The 23,070-nt window shown below is 40.9% G+C and overlaps 1 protein-coding gene across 2 annotated transcripts in view; it reads left to right on the top strand.

The window, feature by feature from the left end:
* The first annotated feature begins 200 nt into the window (after positions 1–200).
* The window catches only part of ZCCHC14 (zinc finger CCHC-type containing 14), a 53,537-nt gene continuing 30,667 nt past the window's right edge, over positions 201–23,070 (top strand). For both annotated transcript variants that reach the window (XM_054840739.1, XM_054840740.1), the window contains exons 1-2: positions 201–1,424; positions 14,796–14,919. In XM_054840739.1, coding sequence (XP_054696714.1) covers positions 861–1,424; positions 14,796–14,919 — 688 coding nt within the window. In that variant the 5' untranslated portion in view covers positions 201–860. The remainder of the gene's footprint in view (positions 1,425–14,795; positions 14,920–23,070) is intronic.

Below are 23,070 nucleotides of genomic sequence, written 5' to 3' on the forward strand. Positions count from 1 at the left end.
CCCGCCCCTCTCCTATTTAAGTGTCCCTTCGACCAATCAGCGCCAGGGGCGGGATTAAGGGGGGGCTAAAAGCTGGCGATTGACAAGCCCCCCGGACTCCGCTCCTGTACGCGAGGAAGAGGGCGGGTGGAGCGTGCTAGCAACCAATCCCCAGGTGCGAGTAGACGGCTCAGCCAATCGATAGGGCGGTGGGTGGGGCCCGCCGCGGGGTCAGGCCGGGAGTGAAGGCGCTCTATCGCTCCTTCCTCTCTCTCTCTCCCCCCCGCTCCGCTCCCGGCTGGGACTTCTCACCGCGGGATCCCTCCGCCGCGGACCGGCGGTGTGTGCGCGGCCCCGTTCCCCTCCGCCTGCTCGCTGCCTTCTAGCGAGGGATTATTTCCCGCGGTTGTGGCGGCGGTGGGGCGGCTCCGGCGCCGGCGGGGCCCAAGGCGGCGGGACGGGCTTGCGCGGAGGATGGAGGTAGTCGGCGCCCGGCCGAGAGAAGGAGCCGCCCCGTGAGGGAGGACGCGGGAGCGCCGAGGCCTGCTCGGGGCCGCCGGGCCCTGCCGGGCGGGGACCCCGCGGCCAGGCCGCGCCTCAGCGCTCGGGCCTGCTTCCCCCGGCGCCGCCGGCGGCCACCCTCGGGGGGGCCCGGCCCGGCCCTGCCCGCCGCCGGGGGCTGCCCCCCGCGCTCCTCGCCGCCGGGCCCCCTCGCCCCCCGGGGGGCGGGTTTGCCGGGGGGGCGGGAGCGCGGAGGGGGCCGCTTGGGGGGTGTCGGGGCGCCGGCCTTGCGGGCCCCCCTCGGGGCGCTGCCGCCCGCCCTCGCCGCCGCTGCCCCTAGTAGGGTGTGCTCCCTCCGGGCCGGGGGTAGGCGAAGCACCATGGTGGAGAAGCGGTGCCCGCGGCTGCAGCGGGACGGCGTGTACCGCTGGTTCTCCGAGCTGCCCTCCCCGCAGCGTGTGGAGTTCCTCTGCGGCCTCCTGGACCTCTGCATCCCGCTGGAGCTGCGGTTCCTGGGCGCCTGCCTGGAGGACCTGGCCCGCAAGGACTACCACTCCCTGCGCGACTCCGAAATCAAGGCCAACAACCCCGCCGACCTGGGGAGCCTCACCAACCTGACGGACGAGGTGGTACGCAGCAAACTTTTGGTCTCTCTCGCCCTGCTCGGGTCTGCCCACCGAGAGGCGGCCGGGGTCCTCTTCCGTACCCTCACCCACATTGACTCGGTCATCAACAACTATGGGCTACAACTCAATGAGGGCCGCACAGGGGATGAGTTCCTGTTGCTCTTCACGATGGCATCCAACCACCCTGCTTTCAGCTTCCACCAGAAACAGGTGCTGAGGCAAGAGCTCACCCAGATCCAGAATATCATGGCCAGCACCAGCAAGAATCCCAGCACCTCTACCCTCAACACCATGGCAACCTATCCTGGCTGCCATAAGGTGGGTATCCTGCTTTTGCACACCCTGATGGCACTCCTGCAGGGCACTATCTTGTGTCTTCAACAACGATTTTAAACCTTTCTTCTAGTAGGGGCACTCCAGTGGTGAGTGGCAGAGATCACTTTGGTTGGTGATGGGGATGGTCAGCTGAGGGTGAAAAGAGGGGATGCATGGAGTTTTTATGGGCTCACGATGGTTAAATGAGAAGGGGTTCACAAGCTGATGAACAGGCAGCAGTATAAACCTTAACTGATTGCTTCTGGCAATACATCTGCTGAGGGGACAGTCCTGCCAGTTGCATGGAAGACCCGTGATTTAATAGGGGGAAGCAAACATGTAATATCTCTAGATTCAGGAACAAGCATCTGCTTAAAAGTTTCCCTGGAAAAGAGGATCAGCTTTGGGAGTAGCTGTCCAGTGGCAAAGGCATCGTGGTGAGTTTGGGTTTTGTTTTAGACGAATGTGATGGCAAACGTTTTGAGTTTCTGATAGATAGTAAAATTAAAGAAATGTTGAGGTTGCCTGTCACCCTGAACCTCTGGGGTATTGATCCTGGTGTCAGTCGTTCACCGTCATTAACTTGCTGTTTGTTCATTCAATTGCCAGCAATTAAGCTAGACAGTAACATTTTAAGACGTGCTGTTAGTAATTAGATATGTTACTGACTGCTTAAGTGTTCTTAGCCTGCTACAAATTAAGGAGTCAAACTGTCTTTTTGACTGAATTTAACCTGCTTTAAAGTTCAAGCTAAGTACCAGCTAAGTGGGTGCATGTGATCAGTTAAAAGGCTGTAGCTTTTGAGGATGTAGGACTCTGTCAGCAAATGTTACCCTTCTGTTGGGAAGGATGGTGTGTACCTAAAGGCTACCAAAATCCCTGTATTGGAGTTGTAAGCTAAATAAAGCTGTTTTGAGGGCTCAGTATAGATTCCATTAAGTTGAGCATTGAATTTCAGACCGAGACAGAAATCTCTGCTCGGTCTTCCCCTGAATACAAATTTCCTTCCAATTTTGTGTTTCTTTTGAATACCGCTGCTTTAATTCTAAAATTTAGATGAGTGTTATTAAACTTCCTATTTCTCTTAATCTTCCTTTCCTATGTCTTTAAACAGTGCTTGTTGCTGACATTATGTTTTAAGGGGAAAGGACAGGGTATGGGAATGCCTCTTTATTCAGTTTAAATGAAAAAAAAAAAGTAGATGGAAAGAATATTTCACGCAGAATGTAGAAGGGTATAATTAAAACCAGAAAAAGCTTCCTTTCAGATACTTAACTGCTTGCAACTTCCCTTATTCAAAAGATGCATGGACTCTATGTTTGAAAGGAAAGACTGTAAATCATAGACAAGCTTTCCCAAAATAAGATGAGCGCAAAAAAAAAAAATTACACAGGCAGGAACATTTTTTAAAGCATGCTTTCAAAGCTTCACAAATAGTGCAGGATTTATGTAGCTGAAAAAGTCCGCTACTATTTATGTCAATCTAAGATGGACGGAGAATCCATCCTACCCTTTTTTGTGCCAGCAATAAGGCATACAGGACAGTCATTTGATTTTTTTTTTTAAATTCTGAACTCATTGAAGGGTTGTCTCTTAAAAATACATTTTTTGAAAGAAATGGGCATTGAAGAATACTGGTGTCTAAGTACAGAATAGTGGAGAGGAACAAAAAAGGTGACTGCTTTCACAGTCTCTTGAATATGCATTTTGTTTGAACAGATGTAGATTTCCTTTTTTTAAGGTTGATAGCTGGGTAATTTTGCTACTTTTAGAGTAAGCAGTTGGCTTAAAGCAGGAGTTGGATGAAGCAAGTGGAAAAAACAATGTCTTTCTCCCTTCAGCCCTGTTTAAATATGCACAAATAAATTCCAACACCGTGGACTTAGATCTTGTGATGTTACCAAGTTATGTTGTGACAATACTTGTGTTGTAACATCACCTAGAAAAAAACAATGCAGATGTCAAGAGAAAGTGAGCTGCACAGGGCTGCTGCCTGCCAAGAGTCCTGCACTCTTCATCCTCTTCGGAATTGGAGGAGAATTTCTTCCCCAGAGCCAGCACTTTCTCATCACTCTTGTAGCTTTACTACAGCTTGAGCTGCGCTAAGCTGGTACTTGAAGTCAGTGCTGCGTGTTGAATTGTATGAATGCTACTCCTAAATTCTCAAGCACAAATCTCTTTGAGCTCATCCCTAGAAAATGAGCTGCAGAAGTGGTCACCATTTGAGGTCCTGAGAAACTTTTGGAAGCTGGAATGGCGTGGATGTGTAATGGCATGCAAATAGGGAGCTCTTTGTGAACAGGGCTAGTTATCCTTCAGCGTTTCCCTTGTGCTGAGTGTGGGAATAGGGGCTAACGCCTGTGTGACTACCTGTTTTTCTCTCTAACTAGAGGTCCGTTACAATTCCTGATGATTTACATTTAACTTGTTTATTCAGAGAGATGCAACGAAAAAGTTGAACCGTGCTCTTTGTTCCTTTTGCAGGAACAAATGGAACTGTGCTGCTTCTGCTTAGTCAGTCCTGTTAAAATATGACCCAACTTGATATTAGCTACAGGTTTTTTGAGAGGATTGGAGCTTGCAATCCTCTTTCCATCTCCTATTGCTTTCACATCTTACAGCGAAATCACTCAAAAATAAATTGTGTATAATAGTGAAGAGACTGATACAGTTGATACAAAATTACTGTAAACACTTCATGATTCTTCACCTTGCTTTGGGGTAGGTGAAGACATTTAAGGTTGATTAGTGATGCAGACTGCTGCTTTTTGCTGTTATCTTCTACTGTCTGGTGCAATTGCTGACTACAAGGAGGCTCAAAACAGCTGCCAATATAGTTTGCTTTAATTTGTGCTTTTCGAGATTATTCTTGGATTATGTGAATCTTATCTTTACAGGACAAGGTGGCTGTGGCTGGCTTTAAGTAGGTCAGTAATTATTAGTTCATGGTTTCTACTTGATAGTACAAAATGAACATTAAGTTTCCTTGCCCGAAGTACGGAGAACACTGCCCTGGCTACAGCAGGCTATTGCTTTAGTCTCTGTAAAGATGATAATTTCTGCCCCTTGTCTTGTTCTGTATTTTCTTCTAGTTTTGAATGGTGCCAGCGCTTGCAGGACTTGAATTGTGGATTCTTCAAACTTTTTACTTGTAGGCATAAAGTCTAAGGTGGTTGTATGTTTTTTTTTTAACATTGGAACAGTGCAAATTGCCTTGAAATGAAGCCCAGGCATGTATCTAAAGAATCAGGTCTTTAAAAACTTCTGTTCCTGGGATTAATGGTAATGGGCTTATTTTTTAACTGGAGATGATGCAACTGAGTTTTCAGGCTGGTTTTGTACCTTAAGATGCCCATTCAGCTGTCTTTTATACCTTTGCCACAAAGGAGATAGAATGGTTCTCTGGCCAGCGCTTAGAGCCTAGTGTCTGAAGGCTCATTTTTGTGTTGATGTATAGTGCTCAGCTGCAAACTGCTGCTCCCTTCATAGAGCTGGAAGTGGCAGGGCACGTGAAAACCAGTAGCCAAATGTCTCCTGCTGTGCGTTACACATCCAAGTGCTTTGATAGGCAAATTGCCACTGACCCATGACAAAGGGAGAAATGTCGCAAAACTGTCTCCCAACATCTTGAATAACCCATTCAGACTCCTATTGTGTACAACTTGTGACAGTAAACATCTTTTTTAGCTATAGGTGAAAACTTAATGTTTTTATTCCTTCTTGGTTGCTTTGAGGCTGTAGGGATGCTGTCTTTACAGAACACCTTAGGCTTATGTCTAGTAGATAATAACATACCAGGACCTGCTTGGATACTCTAGCTCACCTAGATATAATAATATGAATCTCTGTCTTGGCTAACTTTTTTCTATCAAGAAGTCTACATGCATTAATAACATCGAGGATGTAACTTCCAGAGCTAGAGGAGAAATTATTCATGAATCTCTGTCACCTTGTGTTTCTTGGACTTGTTTCATCTTCTCATTGAGACCATTCTGTAAAAACAGGGAAATAAGATAAAGCTTTGGCTACTTAGTGCCTGCCCTGCTTGCCGACTGACAAGAGCGCTTCAGTGCAGTTAGTGCCGTGATCTGGTTGTGGCTTCAGCTGCAGAACCAGGGTCATAAATAGCAGTTCTGACTACAGTTTGTTTGCTGCTGAAAGGAAATAAGAGTCAGTGACACTGTAGTTATGTGGCTGTTTCAGGTTGATATCTTGTGAATGGGAAAAAGGGCTCTTGCCTAGTCAGCTTCCAAATACTGCACCAATGGCTATTTCAAGTTTATAGCATAAGATGCTATTTTTCACCCGTGCTAATTCCATAGGCTCATCTAAAATTTAGAAATAACTGAAGACTATGTATTGGGAGCTGTGTGGAGCTGATGTTCTGAGGAGTCCATTTCAAATATCTTCACCTTTCTGTGCTGTTTGCTACAGGTGATTGAAGTTGCATGCTCCATCTTCAGAGAGATTCAGAGATCTTTATTTCATCTGTGGAATGATGAGTTGGAAAAATCTATTACTTGTTGGATTGAAACAGACCCCTTAAGTCCTCAGAGTAAGCAATCTAGCTATTAAGTGATCTATGTCACCTGCCTTTATGGCTTTTATGCTAGCTTTGTAGGGATAGAATAAATCATGAAAAGCCTAATTTTTAGCCTCCTAACGCATTGAAGGTATTTCATAGCTTTACTAGATTACCATGTTAATAGCAGTTGCTAGCTAGGATTAGAGGTGTTTGCTCACTGATAATCAGTAGTTGCTATCTCAGGAATGATTTCATTTTCAAAACCACATGAAACTAACCTTGGGAGCTGTAGGGACAGGACTTGTAACTTCCAGATGGTGACATGTGCCAATCTTTGCATGTCCTTTTAGTATTCTGGGTACTAGAGGCAGCACAGGTTACACACACCTATTGAAGTTCCATTTTAAAAATGTGAGGCTTCCAGTTCTGGCTCATTTCTTACTGATATTCTTGTTTGAAAGTTTTTGTGACTCTGATAAATGGTTCAGTCTCAAACTTGCAGTATTTTTAGAAATGAGCTTAACGCATAAAGGAATCCTTGGAAGACAACGGTCTCATGTAGTAACGGTATTAATTACCACCAGATTCACTTTGCCTAATCATATGCTATGTGATGAACTTGAATTTAAGAACCTAAACTAGTTTGCTTGGGAAATGAACTGTACATCCAAACATCAGGGACAGAGCAGCCAAAAAAATTTGAGCTAATAATGATGTTGTTTTTTCCGTGAACTGTTTTCCCATTTTTTACGCAGGCTGAATGAAGTTTTTGTTTTAAGAGTGTGTTCTACTTCACATTTTTAATTTACTGTTTTTGCTACTAATTACCTTGTAACTGTTAGTTGTCAGTTAAGCAACATTGAAGTAGGCCTCATCTCTTCTGGAATAAAAATGCCTGTTGTAAGGTGTTGGACATTTTGAACTGTACTAGTCTTCAAACTGTTTTAATTGAATCAGTGTACAAGCTGTATGCAGATCCTGCTTGGAAAAGCAAAGCCAGCGGTAGTTAACCACACCTAACAAGCATTCCAGTGTCTAACTTCAAAGGTACTGAACAGCATCCTTGTTTGGAAGTGTTTAACCATTTGGTTTGGCATTTTTTTTTAAATGTTTGAGTTGCTAAGACTGAGATCCTGTCATCTTTTAGCTGGATATTAGATACAGCACTGCTTCTTTCTAGCAGGGTAGAGCTCTGATTCTTCTGTAGACTTCTCAGTGCTGCAGTACCTGTGATACTTTTAAGTGTGCTCTGGTAAAACGATGTGTATTGTCATATTGTATATACAAATACTGCACTGTCCATTTTACTACTTACTCTTGAGCATTCTTTCTCCTAAAAAAAGGCAAATATAGGAATGTTATTCCCAAGAACGCAGGTAAGAGTCTCTGTGAATACACAGAATCTTGTGATAGAAATGCTAGATCCAATTCCTCTGTCAAAATGAGAACCATTGTCACTCTTAAACTAGAATTTGACTTTACTCTTTGGCAAAAGAATTGGAGCAAGTTGAATTGAAGTTGTTCCCTACTTAGATTTGAAATGGGTATTAAATCTAGTAAAGAAATGTTGATATTCCAGATCTGTGTTTCTTTGCATGGGTTTTGTAATGAGCAAACGTCTAAATTCCTTGCTCTTGCCTTGTGCTAAAATAGAATTTTTCCTTTGGTCCCATTGGTATGATTAACCAATAATAAGCATTGGGAGGGATAAACTTTTTAACAGGTGTTCTGGCCGGTATGTTGAGTTTCAGGATTTTTGTAAATAGTTTAAGTGATCCAGAAATAATAAGATCAGTTGCTTAAGAGTAAGATCTTAATTTTAATTAAAGACCTGCCAAGTCATGATGATAAATAGTGAAAGTGAACCTTTTTCATGCGTGTTATGAATTCTTTTCCAGTGTCTTTTTTTTTCACCATAAGTAGTTTTATTACATTCAAGCCATTACTTACATGGATATTGAGGAGAAGGAGGGAAAAATACAATTCAGTGAATTTGTGACTTGTCAGGTAACTTCTGCCAACCTTGTGAACTTGTGAATTGTTGCAGAAGAGACCGGAGTGGCAAGGAACCATTCTACCAGGGAAAGGCTTATGGTATCATTGCTTGGATTATACTTCAGCGGAGTTTAGAATTGCTTCTTTGACGATCCTTTTACCTCCCAAATGTATATACTGACCCTGTGGGGGCAATTTCCTATCCATATGCTGGCAACATAAGTACAGTAGCTCTAAAGTCAACATAATATTAATGTTTTAAAGGCAGATGTCATTGAGGGCTAAAGGTTTGTATAGCAGATAGGACCATGCTACACTTTGAATTCTCTTGGGAGGTTTAAGGTAATCTTCCTTCCTGGTTGGCTATGCTTTTAGCTTTTGGTAGTGTTCAGGTGAAGAAACAAGGACGTACTTGTACATCAGTGCTGGGATTTAGAGCAGTAGTATCTCTTTCAAGGTCTGGTTATAAGCAGTTGTCTGTTTTGTTTTTGAGGTGTTTTTAATGATTGGTTTATAAAATTCAGATTTGATTTCTTTTTTGTTTTGAAGGAAAAATAAAATATCTTTCTTGTCATCTGTCTTTTTTTGAAATATGCCTGATGTCTCAGAAGTCTAGAATTAAAGTGCCTTGAATTAGCACAGTGTGAGTTAACTGGTTGCACTTGCAGCCTCTCCAGTAAGCTATAGTAAATCATGAAAGATCAGGTAGATGAAACAGACTATTGTAGCTTAGTGTATTAATACTTGTTGGGTTTATATGTTGCCTTTTATAGAGAGCATTTCCCCTTAGAGTTCAAACTTTAACTCAGTATATCTTTTCAGCAGGAAATCCCACATACTCTGCCTGTTTGGTAAGCTTGTATAGTTAACTGTTGGAGACCGTAGTGATGGCAGAAAACATTGCATTAGCTAATATTAAAGAATTCCAAAACTTCTTTGCAGAGCACAGCTTCACTTGTTTGGCTTATGGGGTGAGTGCACATCTTTGCAGGAACTAGAGTTGCCAGGTGTTTTCAAATGCTTCCTTTGACTGTTTGTCCTGAATGGCAAACACAGAACAATGTAATTAAAGTCCGGTTACTGTATGGTAGATTTATGTTCCTAGTGTTAACAAAGTATTCACAATTCTTTAAGCAAAGGATTTTTAGTGGAAGTGACTTGCTTTATAAAATATAACCCAGATTTTTTTGGTCCATCTGCTCCACTGAATTTATAATGGAGCCTTGTAGCAGGTGTGATTGTCCCATCGTATTTAAGTACTGCATGCCTCATTTCATTCCAGTAATAGTCTCGCAGGACAAAAGCATCTAATCTATTATCCCATTTCACTGTGAATTGCCTCTTCACCCTTTGTGTTTAAAGATGGATACCTTTTTACCAAATTCCTATGAGAATAGGTGTGGGACCTTTTGTAGCCATTAAACAGCTTTGGTTGTTGAGAAATACCGGACTTGATTGCACCTGGTGCTTACCATCTTTTTCTGGTACACCCTGGCTGTTGGGAACTGCATGGATTTCTAGCACAAACCAAACACTTCCAGTTGCATTCATGTCCCAGTCCAACAAAGCAACTAAACACATATAAATTTAAGTGTTGAGGACTTTGCTAGGTATGTGAGAAGTTGGGTGTATTTGAGTGTTCCTCAAACATCTTTGTGGAAGAGTCCAAATTTTTAAAAGGAGTAATTTTTGTTCTTCTGGTGGGAGAACAGTCAGGTATTCACATATGTATAAGTAAATGCAGAACTGGTGCCTGAGGCTATGGTTTCACAAGCAGCTGGGCGGACTAATGACTTCTTGCTACTAAGAGGAAGATGTTTGCTCAGCCTTGCTCCTCTGGGTTTTGTAGTCTCAGTAGATTTTGAGTTTCAGGTCCTTGCATTGGTTGCTCTTTGTTCAATAGGCTAAGTCTGAACCAGAAACACCTCCTGCATCGGTAGACTGATGTCTGAGTGTTAGCAATGCATTTTTATTATTTATTCCAAATGATTTGGGAACCTGAGTTACGTACCTGCGTTGGGAAATAGCAACTTATCTGCCTAAACATGCAAGGGCTGTATCCTTGCCATTGAGCTTCTGCTGGAGCATTTTTGCAAACAGGATTGCACTGTGGTAAAGACTGCGGTGTTAACCTCAAAATAAGCTGCTGTTAATACTCACTAATATGAAACTGGCAGGACTGAATGGAGTTGGCTCTCTTTTTCCCCACCCCAGACTTCACTACTCCAATGCCTGAGTGCACTCTTACATGGTATCTGCATCAGCCTCAAGCATGGAGGGCAGTTTATGATTATGAAAACCCTTTTTTAATGGAGACTTCCAAAGCAAGTATTGGCAGAAGCATTTATCTGTGGGACTCTCATGGCCACTTCTGGAAAACAGAACATCCTGTGAAAATTTTCCTGCATGATCAATGGGAGAATGTGTTCCTGTGGCTTTTTGCAGCAGCAGCCCCAGTATCTCATTTGACTGACTCATTGCTTTTATATATTGTTCACTTTTTCTGTGTAATGCATGACCTAAATTTCATACCTAACTAGGTATAGAAATCATTTTTTTATTCCCTTGGATCCTATATCATTGTTTCCTTAAATTATATGTCATGTTACACTTTAGGTAGTAAGCTATGTTGATTTGTTAGTATTGGCTCTAGGTCAAACTAAGTCAGCAAATACTTTGCTATTAAACCATGTATTTTCTGTGTTCTGTTTAGTTATTTCTAAAAGGAACATATAATTGCTGTTTGGGTAAAATTCTTACCGCATTAAGTTTGACTTCTATCAGTCCTGTTATTTTTAGGAAAGACTTTGCTATATTAAATGTTAGGCATTGTCCCTGGGGAGCAAAGCTACTGAATCTTTGCAGATTTACCATTTTCCCTAGTGACTTCCACTGTGTTGGACAGTGGCAGGGCCAATTCAGGTAGCAGTGGTTGAAAGGGAAACACCACCTGTTGAAGTAACTGCTCCCGGTGATTTTGTGCAATTTTTTTTTTCTGTGTGCTTTTTTAATGGATCAAGGGATTTGGAGAGCCTTCTAGAACTTTTTTTACTGTCTGAAGAAGATCTAGGCCTGTTAGTACATCTCTGCTGAGAAGAAAATCACTGCACTCTGAAAAAATGTTATTGTTTGCTGGCAGGTGAAAAGGGAAAAATGTGATAATGGCTAAAATTCTAGCAATGACTTCTGACACCTTGACATATTTGTCCTCAACCTCTGAGTCAAAGCAATTGTTTCTCTTCCCAATTAACTCGTCAGGGTAGGGGGCTTCAGGGTGGCATTCTGGGATCCTTCTTGTTGGGAAGGATGTGCTTTTCAGTAGCTGATAGTAGTTCTGATACTGTCTTTATTACTGTGGAGAATGAGGCACAGAAGAATTCCGGCTGAACCTCAGTCATTAGGTAGTGATGAATTTTCTTTGTTTTCAGTTATTGCTGCTGCTTTAACTTGAAATTCAAGAGACGTGCTAGGTTTTAATTTGGAAAATCAGAAGTTCATCTGTGAGCCAGATGCTTTGCTATGGAGGAAGTAGATGCAACACTAGAGTAAAAATAGCTTAAGAATCTCTTCTGCACCCATTTGAGTGGTGCATCTTCTAGAGTTGTTGAATAAGCCTACAGGCCACACTGATGGTAAAACAATGTACAAATAATCTAATGAAACTATGGATAGGTGCAGAGGGCTTTCCTTCTCCCTGGCCCTCTACAAAATACTGTGCTAAGGGTAAGATTAGGTATAGTGAAGAATATTGCTTTAGCTCTCTGGGGTTGCTGTTGTATTTGATTAGTCTTCATGTCATCAGTTTCTGCTGATGTTCTCAAATAATTTCAGTTGAAAAATCCAAAGTCTTCTGTTCAGATGTCTGGTGCTGTGCCCTCTTAGACCTTAGAATGATTCATGAATTTTTCTGCATTTATAAAATGCCACTTCTGTGGTTTGTTATGATATATAACCTGAACACTTCTGGTTTCTGTGATGCCAGCTTATCTACCTTTACTGTGGACTGTTACTGCTTTAGAAAACAGCCTTTAACAGTTCTTGAACAGCAGATGCTTATTTTTTAATGGCCTCTTGACTGACTTCAGAGATGTTACAGATCCTGAAAGGTCCAGAGCAATTTGCTTACCACTTCTCAGAATCTTTATCTCACTGGAATGCCTTGTTCTTTATTCAGAATCTAGTGACTACTTAGTAGTTTGTGCTGAGCCCAACCAAGGGATTGCAGTAGTGTTCAGACATGGTGAACGTTCCTCCCAGAATTTACCTGACACTGTGTTTCCTTCCTGGGCATATACTGTTAAGCTTTTACCAGTGTTTCTTCCAACCCTCCCAGGACACCATCTCCTGCAGTTCATAGCTGATGGGTTATTGTTCCTCTGTTTTGCTTGGCCTCAAATTAAAAAAAAAAAAAACCAAACCTGGACCTGTTACTATTTTGGAAATAAAACTTTGATTTTAAAAACATTTTTCATTATTTTACTTTTCCTAAACAAATCCAAACCTTTGCAGTATTGGTATGTTTAAGTCAGTGGAAAAAATTATTTAAAATTTGGAATGAAAGCTTTAAGCAGAATCACTGGTTATAACACCATTCAGCTCACTAACAAAGCGCTCCATTTGGAACTAATCAGAGCTTTGTGATTTTTCTAGGCCAATTTGAAACTGCTTTGCTTTGATGTGTGACTGAATCAGATAGTATATGAGCTCAGTCAGTCAAGACATATGGGCTAAATTAATCTTTACCAAGTATATAAAAATTAAATCTTTATGGAAGGAATTGGAGGTTATGTGTAAACAAAATGCAAATTTTAAACTGCACACAATGCTTGTTGTAAGGGTAGTGGAGGGAAGGGAATACAAGATAGGAAGCAGTATATTGTAACAAACTGCTTGTTCAGAGACTTTTCTGAAACCATGTGGCTTTGTTCTTACTCAGTTTCAAGTGCTGTGAGTGTTTGTGTTTGCTGATTGTTCTGAATATTTGGAACCTGGTTGTTTAGGATAACACAGTCTTGCCTGAATCTGATTTTCTAGCTTGCTCTGTTAGTTGCTGTTCTGAAATCTCCCATTGCCAGGAGGATGGTGGTGTCATTGCTCAGCCCACTGGAACTTTCTCTCAGCAGCAGTCCACTGGAGTGGGAGTTTAATGAGCTCCAGGAGAGAGACGCTGTGAGATAAGCTTTGGGAAAGACTGACTTTGGCAAGATTTAAACTGTTCCCCACTCTTCCCCCCCTGCCCCAAGCTTAAAGTTTAATGGCTAGTCTTTCTAATACAAAAATTTGATATTAAATTTTTGTCGGTGGTGGAAAGCTGTGCTGAAGAAGCATGCAAGTCGACTTTATTTTTTGATCAAAAGTAGACCAACAGTGCTGAAAAGGAAAGCATGTACTGGTAATCCTGCTGTCTTCTGACACTCATCAGTCTTCTGGACTGATTTCTTTGCACTTAAAAAGTTTATATGTATGTCAAGTGTACCAAGTCCTTCATTTGTGCTACTGCCTTAAACTGCATATAAATCTATAAACGTCAGTCTTAAACCGGAGCTGACAATAGGTAATTGTACAGAGGTAAGGATGTGCTGGTTTTAACTTGTGTTGTGTATTCTGATTGATGTCAATATGTAAGGCTAGTGGTAGGGTGAGCAAAGGATTGTTTTAAGCATAAATTGTCTTAACTCATGGTGCTGTCTCAAGTAATCTGGATTTAAGTGAGTCTTTTTCCTTACAGGGACCTGTAATCTCAGGTATTCGTTATCACAAATAAAGGATAGCTTCTTTTGTTATGTTGAGGTGTGCATTTTTTCCTGTGATTTGTGAAAGGCTAAAATCCATGTTAAATTCTAATTACAGTTCTCATACCAGGATTTCACATGGATTCAAAATGTGGCAATTGAAATTCAAGTAAGGCATTAGTTAGTATGAGTGCTTTTGTTAGTATTAACTACCTCTTTAAAGCACACTTTCCTCTTTAAGACACTTAAACCCTTGTGTTCAGTACTGCTAATGTAACTGTTCATCCACTTCTGCTTCTCATTACCTAGAAAACAAGAGAGTAATTGCCTGGCTTAGGAGGCAGGCGTTGAATGTTATACTACAAGTAATAGATGTTTTTATGGGTTGCTACATAATTGTGAATGCTCTTGTGGACAGCAACTGAAGTGGGCAGTTTTCAATTCTGCCTTTTCTAATGACTTATTTTTGTTTCTGTAGTTTTAAGTAATGGTGAAAATATGTTTTCTTATGCTAAATGCAGTTTAGAAGGTACATATTAGGTCATGAAGACTGTTCTGATGATGCAGCCTTCTGCCTGGGCATTTTTAGCATGCAATTTTTCATTGAAATACGATCATGATAGCAGGCTTTTAAATGGCAAAGACAAGAAAATTAGGTTTTTGCTAAATTGGAATTCATTCCTTGTAATCTGCTTGGAAATACTTTGAAATGCCTTGAGTCTGCATCTATGTAGATAGGTGACAGAACATAAAAATGGTATTTTCCAAGAGCCCTTTTTCCCTAGTTTTCTTCTTAAAAAGTTAAGAACTGCAGTGTGGAGAGATTAAGGGTCTTGCAATATCTCTACAATTGACTGCTGTGTGACTATTCTTTAAAAAGAATTATACTTTAAGTAGCTTTATAGATTAGCCAAGATAATCTAGATTTGTGAATAGCTGCTGACTGAAACAACTTCCCTGAACTGTTACTTGTGGAATATGAATAGTAACACTCCTTGGTTTTAAAAGAAGCAAACTTCTCACTGCCTTCAAAGTGGTTCTGCTCACTCCGGAGGAAGGTGTGATGTTTGTGCATTGCCTCAGTTTATTTTATTGGGTTTCTGAGGGTTTTTTTCTTTCCAGGTCACTCCAAGGTCTGAGACCCCCATCAACAGTGTCAGTAACAGTTTGGAAAACGTACTACATACATCAACACATTCCATTGAGGAGTCATTACCCAAGAGGCCTTCGGGGAAACACTCCAAAGGTGTGTCCTTTTCCGCATGCATGCTTCCAATGGGGGAATGAAGTGGTATCTCTTGATGGCAATTAGCATTATTTTAATTGTGATTGGAGACTGGAATTTTGCTTCTTTATTTCTGGGTAGGGTTGAGCAAAGGAAGTCATTGAAGGGTTTTTGTAGGAAATGTTAATGTAGCCGTGAAAAATGGTCAGCGAGAAACAAGTATGCTTATTCTTCTGTTGGGGAAATAAGCAAGAAAGTTCCCTATGAGTTGAAACACCAGCTTAGCTCTCATGAAATATTATATTCTCAAAAGAGGGATTGTCTCTGACACTCCACCTCTCATCCTTATAGTAGCAGGTTATTTCTTGGATGAAGCATATGGTGATGAGCATTGCTTTACTGGGGAGAAGAGGAGGCATTTAAAAGAGCAGTTAGGCTTCTGCTTTCACCTTTCTCCTGGTTTCCAAGAATGTGTAAGTGAGAAGCTGAGGGACGAGGAGTGGAGGTAGGAGAGAGAGCGCTTGCACCTTTCTCAGCACATGTGTGCACCCTGAATGTCGTTACAAAACAAGTCTTATTTTTGTAATGTTATATCGCATGCTGACCTGGCTAAAAACTGGGCTTAGCAAATTTGAGTTAGTAAGTATGCATTCCACTTCCATGCTCCAGGCTATGATTACAGATATTAAAATGTCTAGGTTAGAATGTGACTGGCAATATTTTGGTTAATGCATACAAAAAGCACTGTTAAGTGAGGAAAGTCTTTGAACTGTGAGCTGCTATTTGTGTAGAACAGCTTTTGTGAACTCTTTGTGGTATTAATAAAAATAACTCTGTATGGCAGAACTAATGCAGGGGAAATATACCATCACATTAGCAGCACTAGTATATTGTCTTGAAATGTCATTAAAAATATTGTTTATTTTTTTAATTGGTCTTCAGAGTTCTGTTTCCTTCTCTGCCACTGGCTTGCTGTGTAACCTTGCAAATATAGTTTAACACATAACTTGTGATCAAGAGTTTCAAAGCACATCTTCGCTCAGAGCAACTGGTGCAGATTGGAAAGGGTTAAACGTCCCAAAGAAATGTTCTTAGCTTGCCTCCACTGCACCTCCTCCTCTGTGACATACTCGACTATAATCCCAGTAGCTGTAAGTAGCCATAACTTTTACAGCAGAATAGCGCTGTAAGTAGCTATTTCTCCAGCTGTAAAAGCTATTGGGGTAGAAGAAAATGCAACACTAAGCAGAAGCATGGCTAGGTTTGTGGCTTTCATCTGATTAAAAATATGACAGGGTTCAACACTGTTTTCATTTGTACTCAGTGATTGCTGTTCCAGTACCATATATGCCAAGATTAGTCATGGTACACTGCGAAAATTAATTAGGTTTTCCTCTGATCTGTTTTTTTCTTACAGAATACCTGCTTAGTTTTCAGAGAATGTAGCTTTTTAATTTATAGATTGCCTTAGTGATAGTTGGTTAAAGGAGTTGTGGAACAAATACAGTTTTCTTACTAACTGGTATTCTGCTTTCTGGTACACCAGCAGCAAAGATTGTGTTGAGTTCTCCTTGATATCTGACAATCTGTCTGGTAGGGAGTTCTGCCTCTTAAGGTTGGAGTACAACTGAAGATTATTTGCCAGCCTGGAGCCACCATTGCGCACTTAAATTTCTAATTCCCATAGCAGACACACCACTCTTAATTTAGCAGGACCTGCTAACTTTTTAACCTAGGGCACATGAAATTCAGAGTAGGGGATGGACAGGTTGCTTGACCCAGTTGTGTAATTCTTGTGGTGGTATTTTCTAGTGAGTCTTGTTTCAGACAGCTTGAGAGGACAGGATTTCTTCTCACTTGTGGTCAGAAATAGTGAGCTGCCGAAGTTCGTCATTTCTCTCTTGGCAAAGTACTGGAGCTGGAAGTGTCTCAGTTAAAAAGACTGTAGCTGAAACAGAAAAAAAATGAGAAAGCTCAGGAAAGGTGCAGTATCCATTGTGCTTAGCTGGATTAGAGACAGTTTGTATTAATGCAGTGAATGGTTTTAATCGTGATTTGTAGAAATGTCAGTAATATAATGTACTTTGTGTACAGTTGAACAGCGAGTGGGTTTGTAGTAGGCTTGGACTGATCAGTGGCTTTGTCCCTAATCCACACTGTGGAAGTAGCTTTTAGCATAAAATATTTCAAGTTTCTACATGGGAGAGAGGCAAGAGTGGAGTGTATTGCTGAATACTCTTTAACAAACTGTGGTGGAAGTCTGTATGCACTTGTGTTTGCATTAAGTGGTTAGCTGGAAACATTCATACATGCTCCATGTAGAGGCTTGTCAAATACATAATTTCTGACTAACTTCACCATCCTATCTGCATGGAATATTGCTGCCTTGGGAAATGAATTTATAAAATGAGTGTCAGTCTGTGGAGTCCATAAACCTTTCCTCTTATCTCAGAGGCCCAACTAACCATGGGAACAGTCAGTACTGGTTCCATGCTGTAATGCCCAAGTTGTTGGGAGTGGTGACCAGCTGGGGGCATTCATATGGTTATTTAGCAAAATTCACTAGTTTTTCTATGTTGGTCCTCCAGTCTTAGCTAAAGCCCCTTCTTCCTTTTGTGTGTATCAGTGCTAAAGCAGGGTAAACTAGATGGACTTCCTGCAAAGTAGAGTTGGGACACTGGGAAGATCCTGTGCCTGTTGACATAAGTGTTTCAGGTATCTGTGCTTTATCTGGACTCTTCTTTTGTAAAATAAAGTTCAAAAATTTGGCCAATGCACGTTTAGAAGAAATACAGGTGGGTATTGACATAGAAGGATGTGGACCTCTTCTGAAGTCTAATAGCTGTAACATGCAGTATAAATTGTGCTTTATACTCATATTTTTTGATTGGTAACTTAGGATTGTTCAAACCTGTTTTTACAGATGTGGAAGTTATCTTAACTGGAGGTAACTTGGGGAAGTAGAGACTTTCCCTCTTCTCAGGGACTGGCTAATGTGCTTGTAAGCTGCAGGCAGGCTTGTTTACAGGTTTTAAGGTATTGACAGATCTCACTGGTCAAGGAGAACAGAGGCAAATACAGATTCTTGTGTGGCATGTAAGTGAAATTCCAAGAGGGACATGTTGCTAGATCTTTCTGTCTCTCTTCTTCCACTGCTTCTAGAATGTAGTCAGGTTTTAACTATGGTTTTAGCACTGATCTGAACAAAACAATCAAATTCAAATGAAGGTTGAACTTTTTTTGCATATTATGTGAGTCGAGTGCTGCGCTCAACTCTTCCTTGTATTGCCCTAAGCTTTTTTCTGCAATACTACAAGAACCGAACTAGTGCAAATACAGCTGCAGAAGGTGTCAGTGTCATAAATGTTGATTCCAGTTTCAAAGATGAGATTTCATGCTTGCCAATGCTTGCCTGATAGGCACATACTTTAGCAAAAGTGCAGCTGTGTAGCAATGGTCCCTTCTGTAAGCAGGTTTGTATTTCCCAGCACAATGCCAACAAAGTCAGCAAACTTACTTGGAGGGATTCTGATAAAGGCACTGAGGCTGGTTGTCTTAAATTTAGGATTTTACCCCACATTTTCTGGGGAGCCACCTCAGAACCTTTTCCCAGACACAGGTGGTTAAAGAAGGTCACTGGTTAAAAATCACATATTGACTAGCAACTTGTGTTTTGCAGGCAATCCTGTGCTGGTAGCTAAGGGAAATGCAGTCGTTATGCCAAAGTCCAGAAAGAGCTATCTGACCTACGGGAAGTCCATTCACAGGGCTAATTTGTAACAAGCCTATGGATGTAGAGTTGTTGTGACCTTGTGTGACAATTCCCAAAAGAGAGTAGTTATAGTTATCAAAGCTGAATGAAAAATTCAGCTGCTTTTGCATTTTATTTTTTTTAAATAATAGGAATTTCCCGTAGACCAGAGATGGTTTTAATTACTGTAACGTTCCAAGCAGAACGACTTGGCCATTAGGTGGATAGTACTGTAGGCAAGTACTACTCTGTGCATGTGACATATTTTAGCAATGTATTAAACACAGTCAGTGACCACAGCATATTTTCCAAAAGCTCAGTGGAATAAAGTACATTAGACCAGATGTTGAAGTGCAGAACAAAAGAATCTTTATAATAAAGGCAATGTAAAACATTACAGTATGAAGACTGTGCAGTCTTCATACTGTAATTTTTCATAATCCTGAGTAAAATTTTGATTTGTCACAGCCTCTGTTTTAAATTTTCCACAGTGGAAGTTCTGTGTTGGTATTTATAAGATGTTTATTACTGCTATGAGACTTTGCAGGTGGCACTTTTCACTGTTTTCCTCCATAAAGCAGTCTGGAAGATGGTTTCCTCGACTGAACAAGTCTCATTTTCTGTGAAGTGACAAAAATTCCCCTATTCTTGTGTTTCCTGTATATTTATCTTGCCTTTCCACTGTTGCCACACAAAACCTCAAAATTGTCTCCAAGCCAGTCTGATTTCAAATGAAGCAACTGTTGAAATATGAACCTTATATAGTGAAGCTGAATCACAATTCTTGCAACACACGCATCTAATGATAGGCACAAACTGCTTTCTGTGGACAGAGAGGAGTAAAGCTTTTAGATGTAAAATGGGTGCAGTAGGCTTTATTCTACAATCTGTACTCCATTTAGTACTCCTGCTGAGCACAGTAAAACTACTTGCTTAATTGAAGGTATGCTATTAGTCCACATACAGGGTCCTGCAAAGCCTCGACAGTGTCCCAGGCTAGAATAAATACATAAAATAGCACATGACACTAGGGTAAAGGAGCTGCAGTCTGTGGATGTGAGGGAATATAAACTTTAGAGAGAATGCAAATGTATTGGTTTAATTTTGGATTAATATTAGGATGTAAAATATCCTTGTATTTGTATGGTGTTGCACCTTTTTTGTCTCCCACTTCCTTGACTCATCTGTTTTCCACAAGAAACAAGACTGCAGGAGCTCTCTTAGATAATGGCAATCAACAGTCTTTTCATTCTGGAATGTTTGACACCAGGTGTTCAGCCTGTTGAAGGCAGGGACAAAATACAAGGGCAGAAAAAAGCTCTGAAATCCTTTTGGTTCAGGGTCCAGACTTTATAGTGCCTTGTTCTGCCTCAGTTGTGTAGCTGGATTATTCTATTTTTAAGTAAATACATCATCATCTCCAACAATACTGGGTCAACTACTGTTAGGGTAGGGCTTAAAGAAATATTTAGGCTATGATAATCCTTCAGGAAAAATCTCCCTTTACCAACTGTATATAATTTTTCAGCTGTTTGTATATGTCTTTGTTCATTTTATCTCTGAAGTAGAACTCTGCTTCTAAACTTCAGCAATGTTAGGTTGTTAGATCACATACAAGGCATTGCATTCCCGACTTAGTCTCTAATATACTAGCTGTTTTATGAGTATCAAGTATTTAGAGTTAATTCTAGCAATCAAATCCAAGGATTAGTGTACTTCCAAAAAAAAAATGTTTTGATGTTGCATATTTTCCCCTGTGCTAGGAGATTATTGTATATTAAGAAATTTCTTGAAGCCTGTATGTTGCATAAATCATGCAGCTTGGTCTTCAGTAGTTGGGAGTTCAATTAAGGTTGGAGGTTTAACTTTGCAATAAAGAGAATAGTCATGAGGTTTATTTAATTTAAAAAAAAATTCAAAAACATTGCATTTCATTGCAAGTTTTTACTGATTGTGCAGTTGTACTCCATGCTTACATAGGCAGGCATAGAAGCCCATTTTCCGTCTCCAAAGCCAGAGGCTAGGTTAAGGACCTCAACCCTTGGGCTGTGTCAGAGCTGGGAGTAGAGTTCCACACTCCTGGGGCTGCACTTGGACTCTGGCAAATTGATGTTGTTAACTGTTAATAAGTTAGCTTTTGTACTCTCTAGAGGTTGGAGTCAGTATTTCTTTGTCATCCTTGTTACCTCCCTTTCCACGTAACAAGACTCGTCAGGAGAGAGCTGGGATTGCTATGACAAGATACGAAGGGAGAGGAGGGAAGGGTGGAATGAGGACTCTTAACTGAATGAAAAGTAGGCTTCTGGTCTGCCTACTCATGTGATAATTGTCATAACCTTTTTGTGCAAATACTTGAAGTTTGTAATTCAACAGCCTAGATTCCTTCAAGCCCTTTGTGGTTCACAGGCACTTTACATGAAGACTAAAAGGTCTGCCCCTTGGCCAAGAGCTGCAGTGAGTTGGCTTCAGTGGAAAGTCATGCTCTGTGTATTTACCCATGGCTCTTGTTTGAGTTCATGACAGGAGACTCTGATGTGCATGTCCTATAAGCAGTTTTAGTTGTGTGTATATGCCTTGTTCACATATTCGTCTGAAATAATGCTTATCTTAAGCATATACCTAAGGGCATTATCTTGAATCCGCTGAGTGGTTCCTTAGTCTAGTTTGGGCTTCTTCTTTTTCCCTTAATAAAGATGACAGAATCACTCTGCTTGGGCAGCTCTGTCAGTCCCTACCTTATTAACTGTTGAGTCTGTTGATTAAATTAATTCAAATTTGACAGAGGTATTTGGAGTCTTTATTTACAGTAGTGTCTGGATAGAAGAGCCTCATTCATGCTTCCATCTCAAGAGGAGAGGTAAGAACAGTTCAGCCCTTATCCTCTTTTGTCTGCCCAGCCACTCATTGTCTTTGTTTTTTCTGGACTAGAGGTAACATGTGCTGATTGTTGCACAGCTGGCAGTTCAGGAGAGTCCTGTGCACATCACTGTAGGGATGCAAGACTGAACTGGCATCCTGCAGAAGTAAATGAGTGTGCAAGGGAGGCAGGTGTCTCACAATGGTAAGCGTGCCTGGGGAAGGAAGGTAGCTGGTTATGTGTGTATGTTTAGGGAATATGTGGGAAATCTGGGAAAAATTTAAGGTAGACGTGTTCGATAAGGAAAGTACTATTGTTGTAAGTCTGTCCTAGGGGCTGGAGTCTCTGCAGAAGAGAGGAAACATATGGCACAGGTCCATGGGGAAAAAGTCTTCATTTTGGTCCTTACTAATTAATATCACTCTTATTTATTCTTATGTTATATAAAGTCTTGTTCTGAATTTGTATACTGGGCAAAATAATGTTCTTATTGAACATTAGAAAATGACCAGCTTTCTGCTAAAGTAAGATTTGATTTTTGAGTACTCTAAAGCCTGCTCAATTTGGTTTTAGTGGGAGTTGGATGATAGTTCTGTTTACAATGAATAAGAATCAAGCTCCTCTGAAAAATAAAAAGTCTAACAATAGTATGCTGTTAGTCAACTGTGCCAAGGAGTTTACCTCACTGTAATGCATTCCTCAAGCAAATTCCTGATCTTAGATAATGACGATGTAGTTGTCAATGTCTAATGTGAGACGATAAAGTAATATTTAATGCTATTTGCCTTTTTCCATGGCTTTTCAGAAGCACAGGAGGCAATACTTAGACATGTACATTCCTAGAAGGACTCTCCTGTATCACCAGTTCGTGTCTATGAAGCCCTGGAAGTGCCTGCTATGGCACATTAGTTGTTAATGCAGATGAAATTAATAGCCATTACCTCAACAGCTATGGAAGCAATAGCATGACCTTCTGCCAGTAATGGAAGCAACGTAAGCAACTTGAGCTTTTAATTAAAATTGCATTAAAGGAGCAAAACCAGTTTTTCTCAAATTTTTATGTAATGGCTTAATGCAGCGCATCTTCTGGGGGGGAAAAAAAATGTAGCAGAGTCAGAATAGAATGAGTTGTGAAAACATTACGTGGTGTACATCTTGGTGGAACTAATGCTTAAACCTGCATTTGTACTGAAAAGCCTTCATAAAGGCAGGAGGGGGGGGGAGGAAGAAGACATCTGAAATTTAAAAACTTACTGAGGGATAGAAAACATGTCATGCAGGGCTTCAAGAAAAAATGAAGGTGAACGTTAACTTCTGATTCTTGTCTCCTGGCAATTTCTGCTGCAACCTGATGGCAAATAGCTCACTGTGCTGCTTCAAGATTGACTAAGGGATGTGTGAAATGTTCAGAAATGCTCAGCTGTTCATTGCATTTCTTTAGAATTTAACACCCTTTAACATCTGGAAATGTCTGTTTTGGAATAACCCGTTTCACTGCCATGTTAGAAGGATACAAGAATTTAAAATAAATGGCTCGCTTGTCCTATCTAGGCTTACACTTCCC

Source organism: Grus americana, chromosome 13 (genome assembly GCF_028858705.1).
Source record: "Grus americana isolate bGruAme1 chromosome 13, bGruAme1.mat, whole genome shotgun sequence".
In the NCBI taxonomy this organism is placed as follows: Eukaryota; Metazoa; Chordata; class Aves; order Gruiformes; family Gruidae; genus Grus; species Grus americana.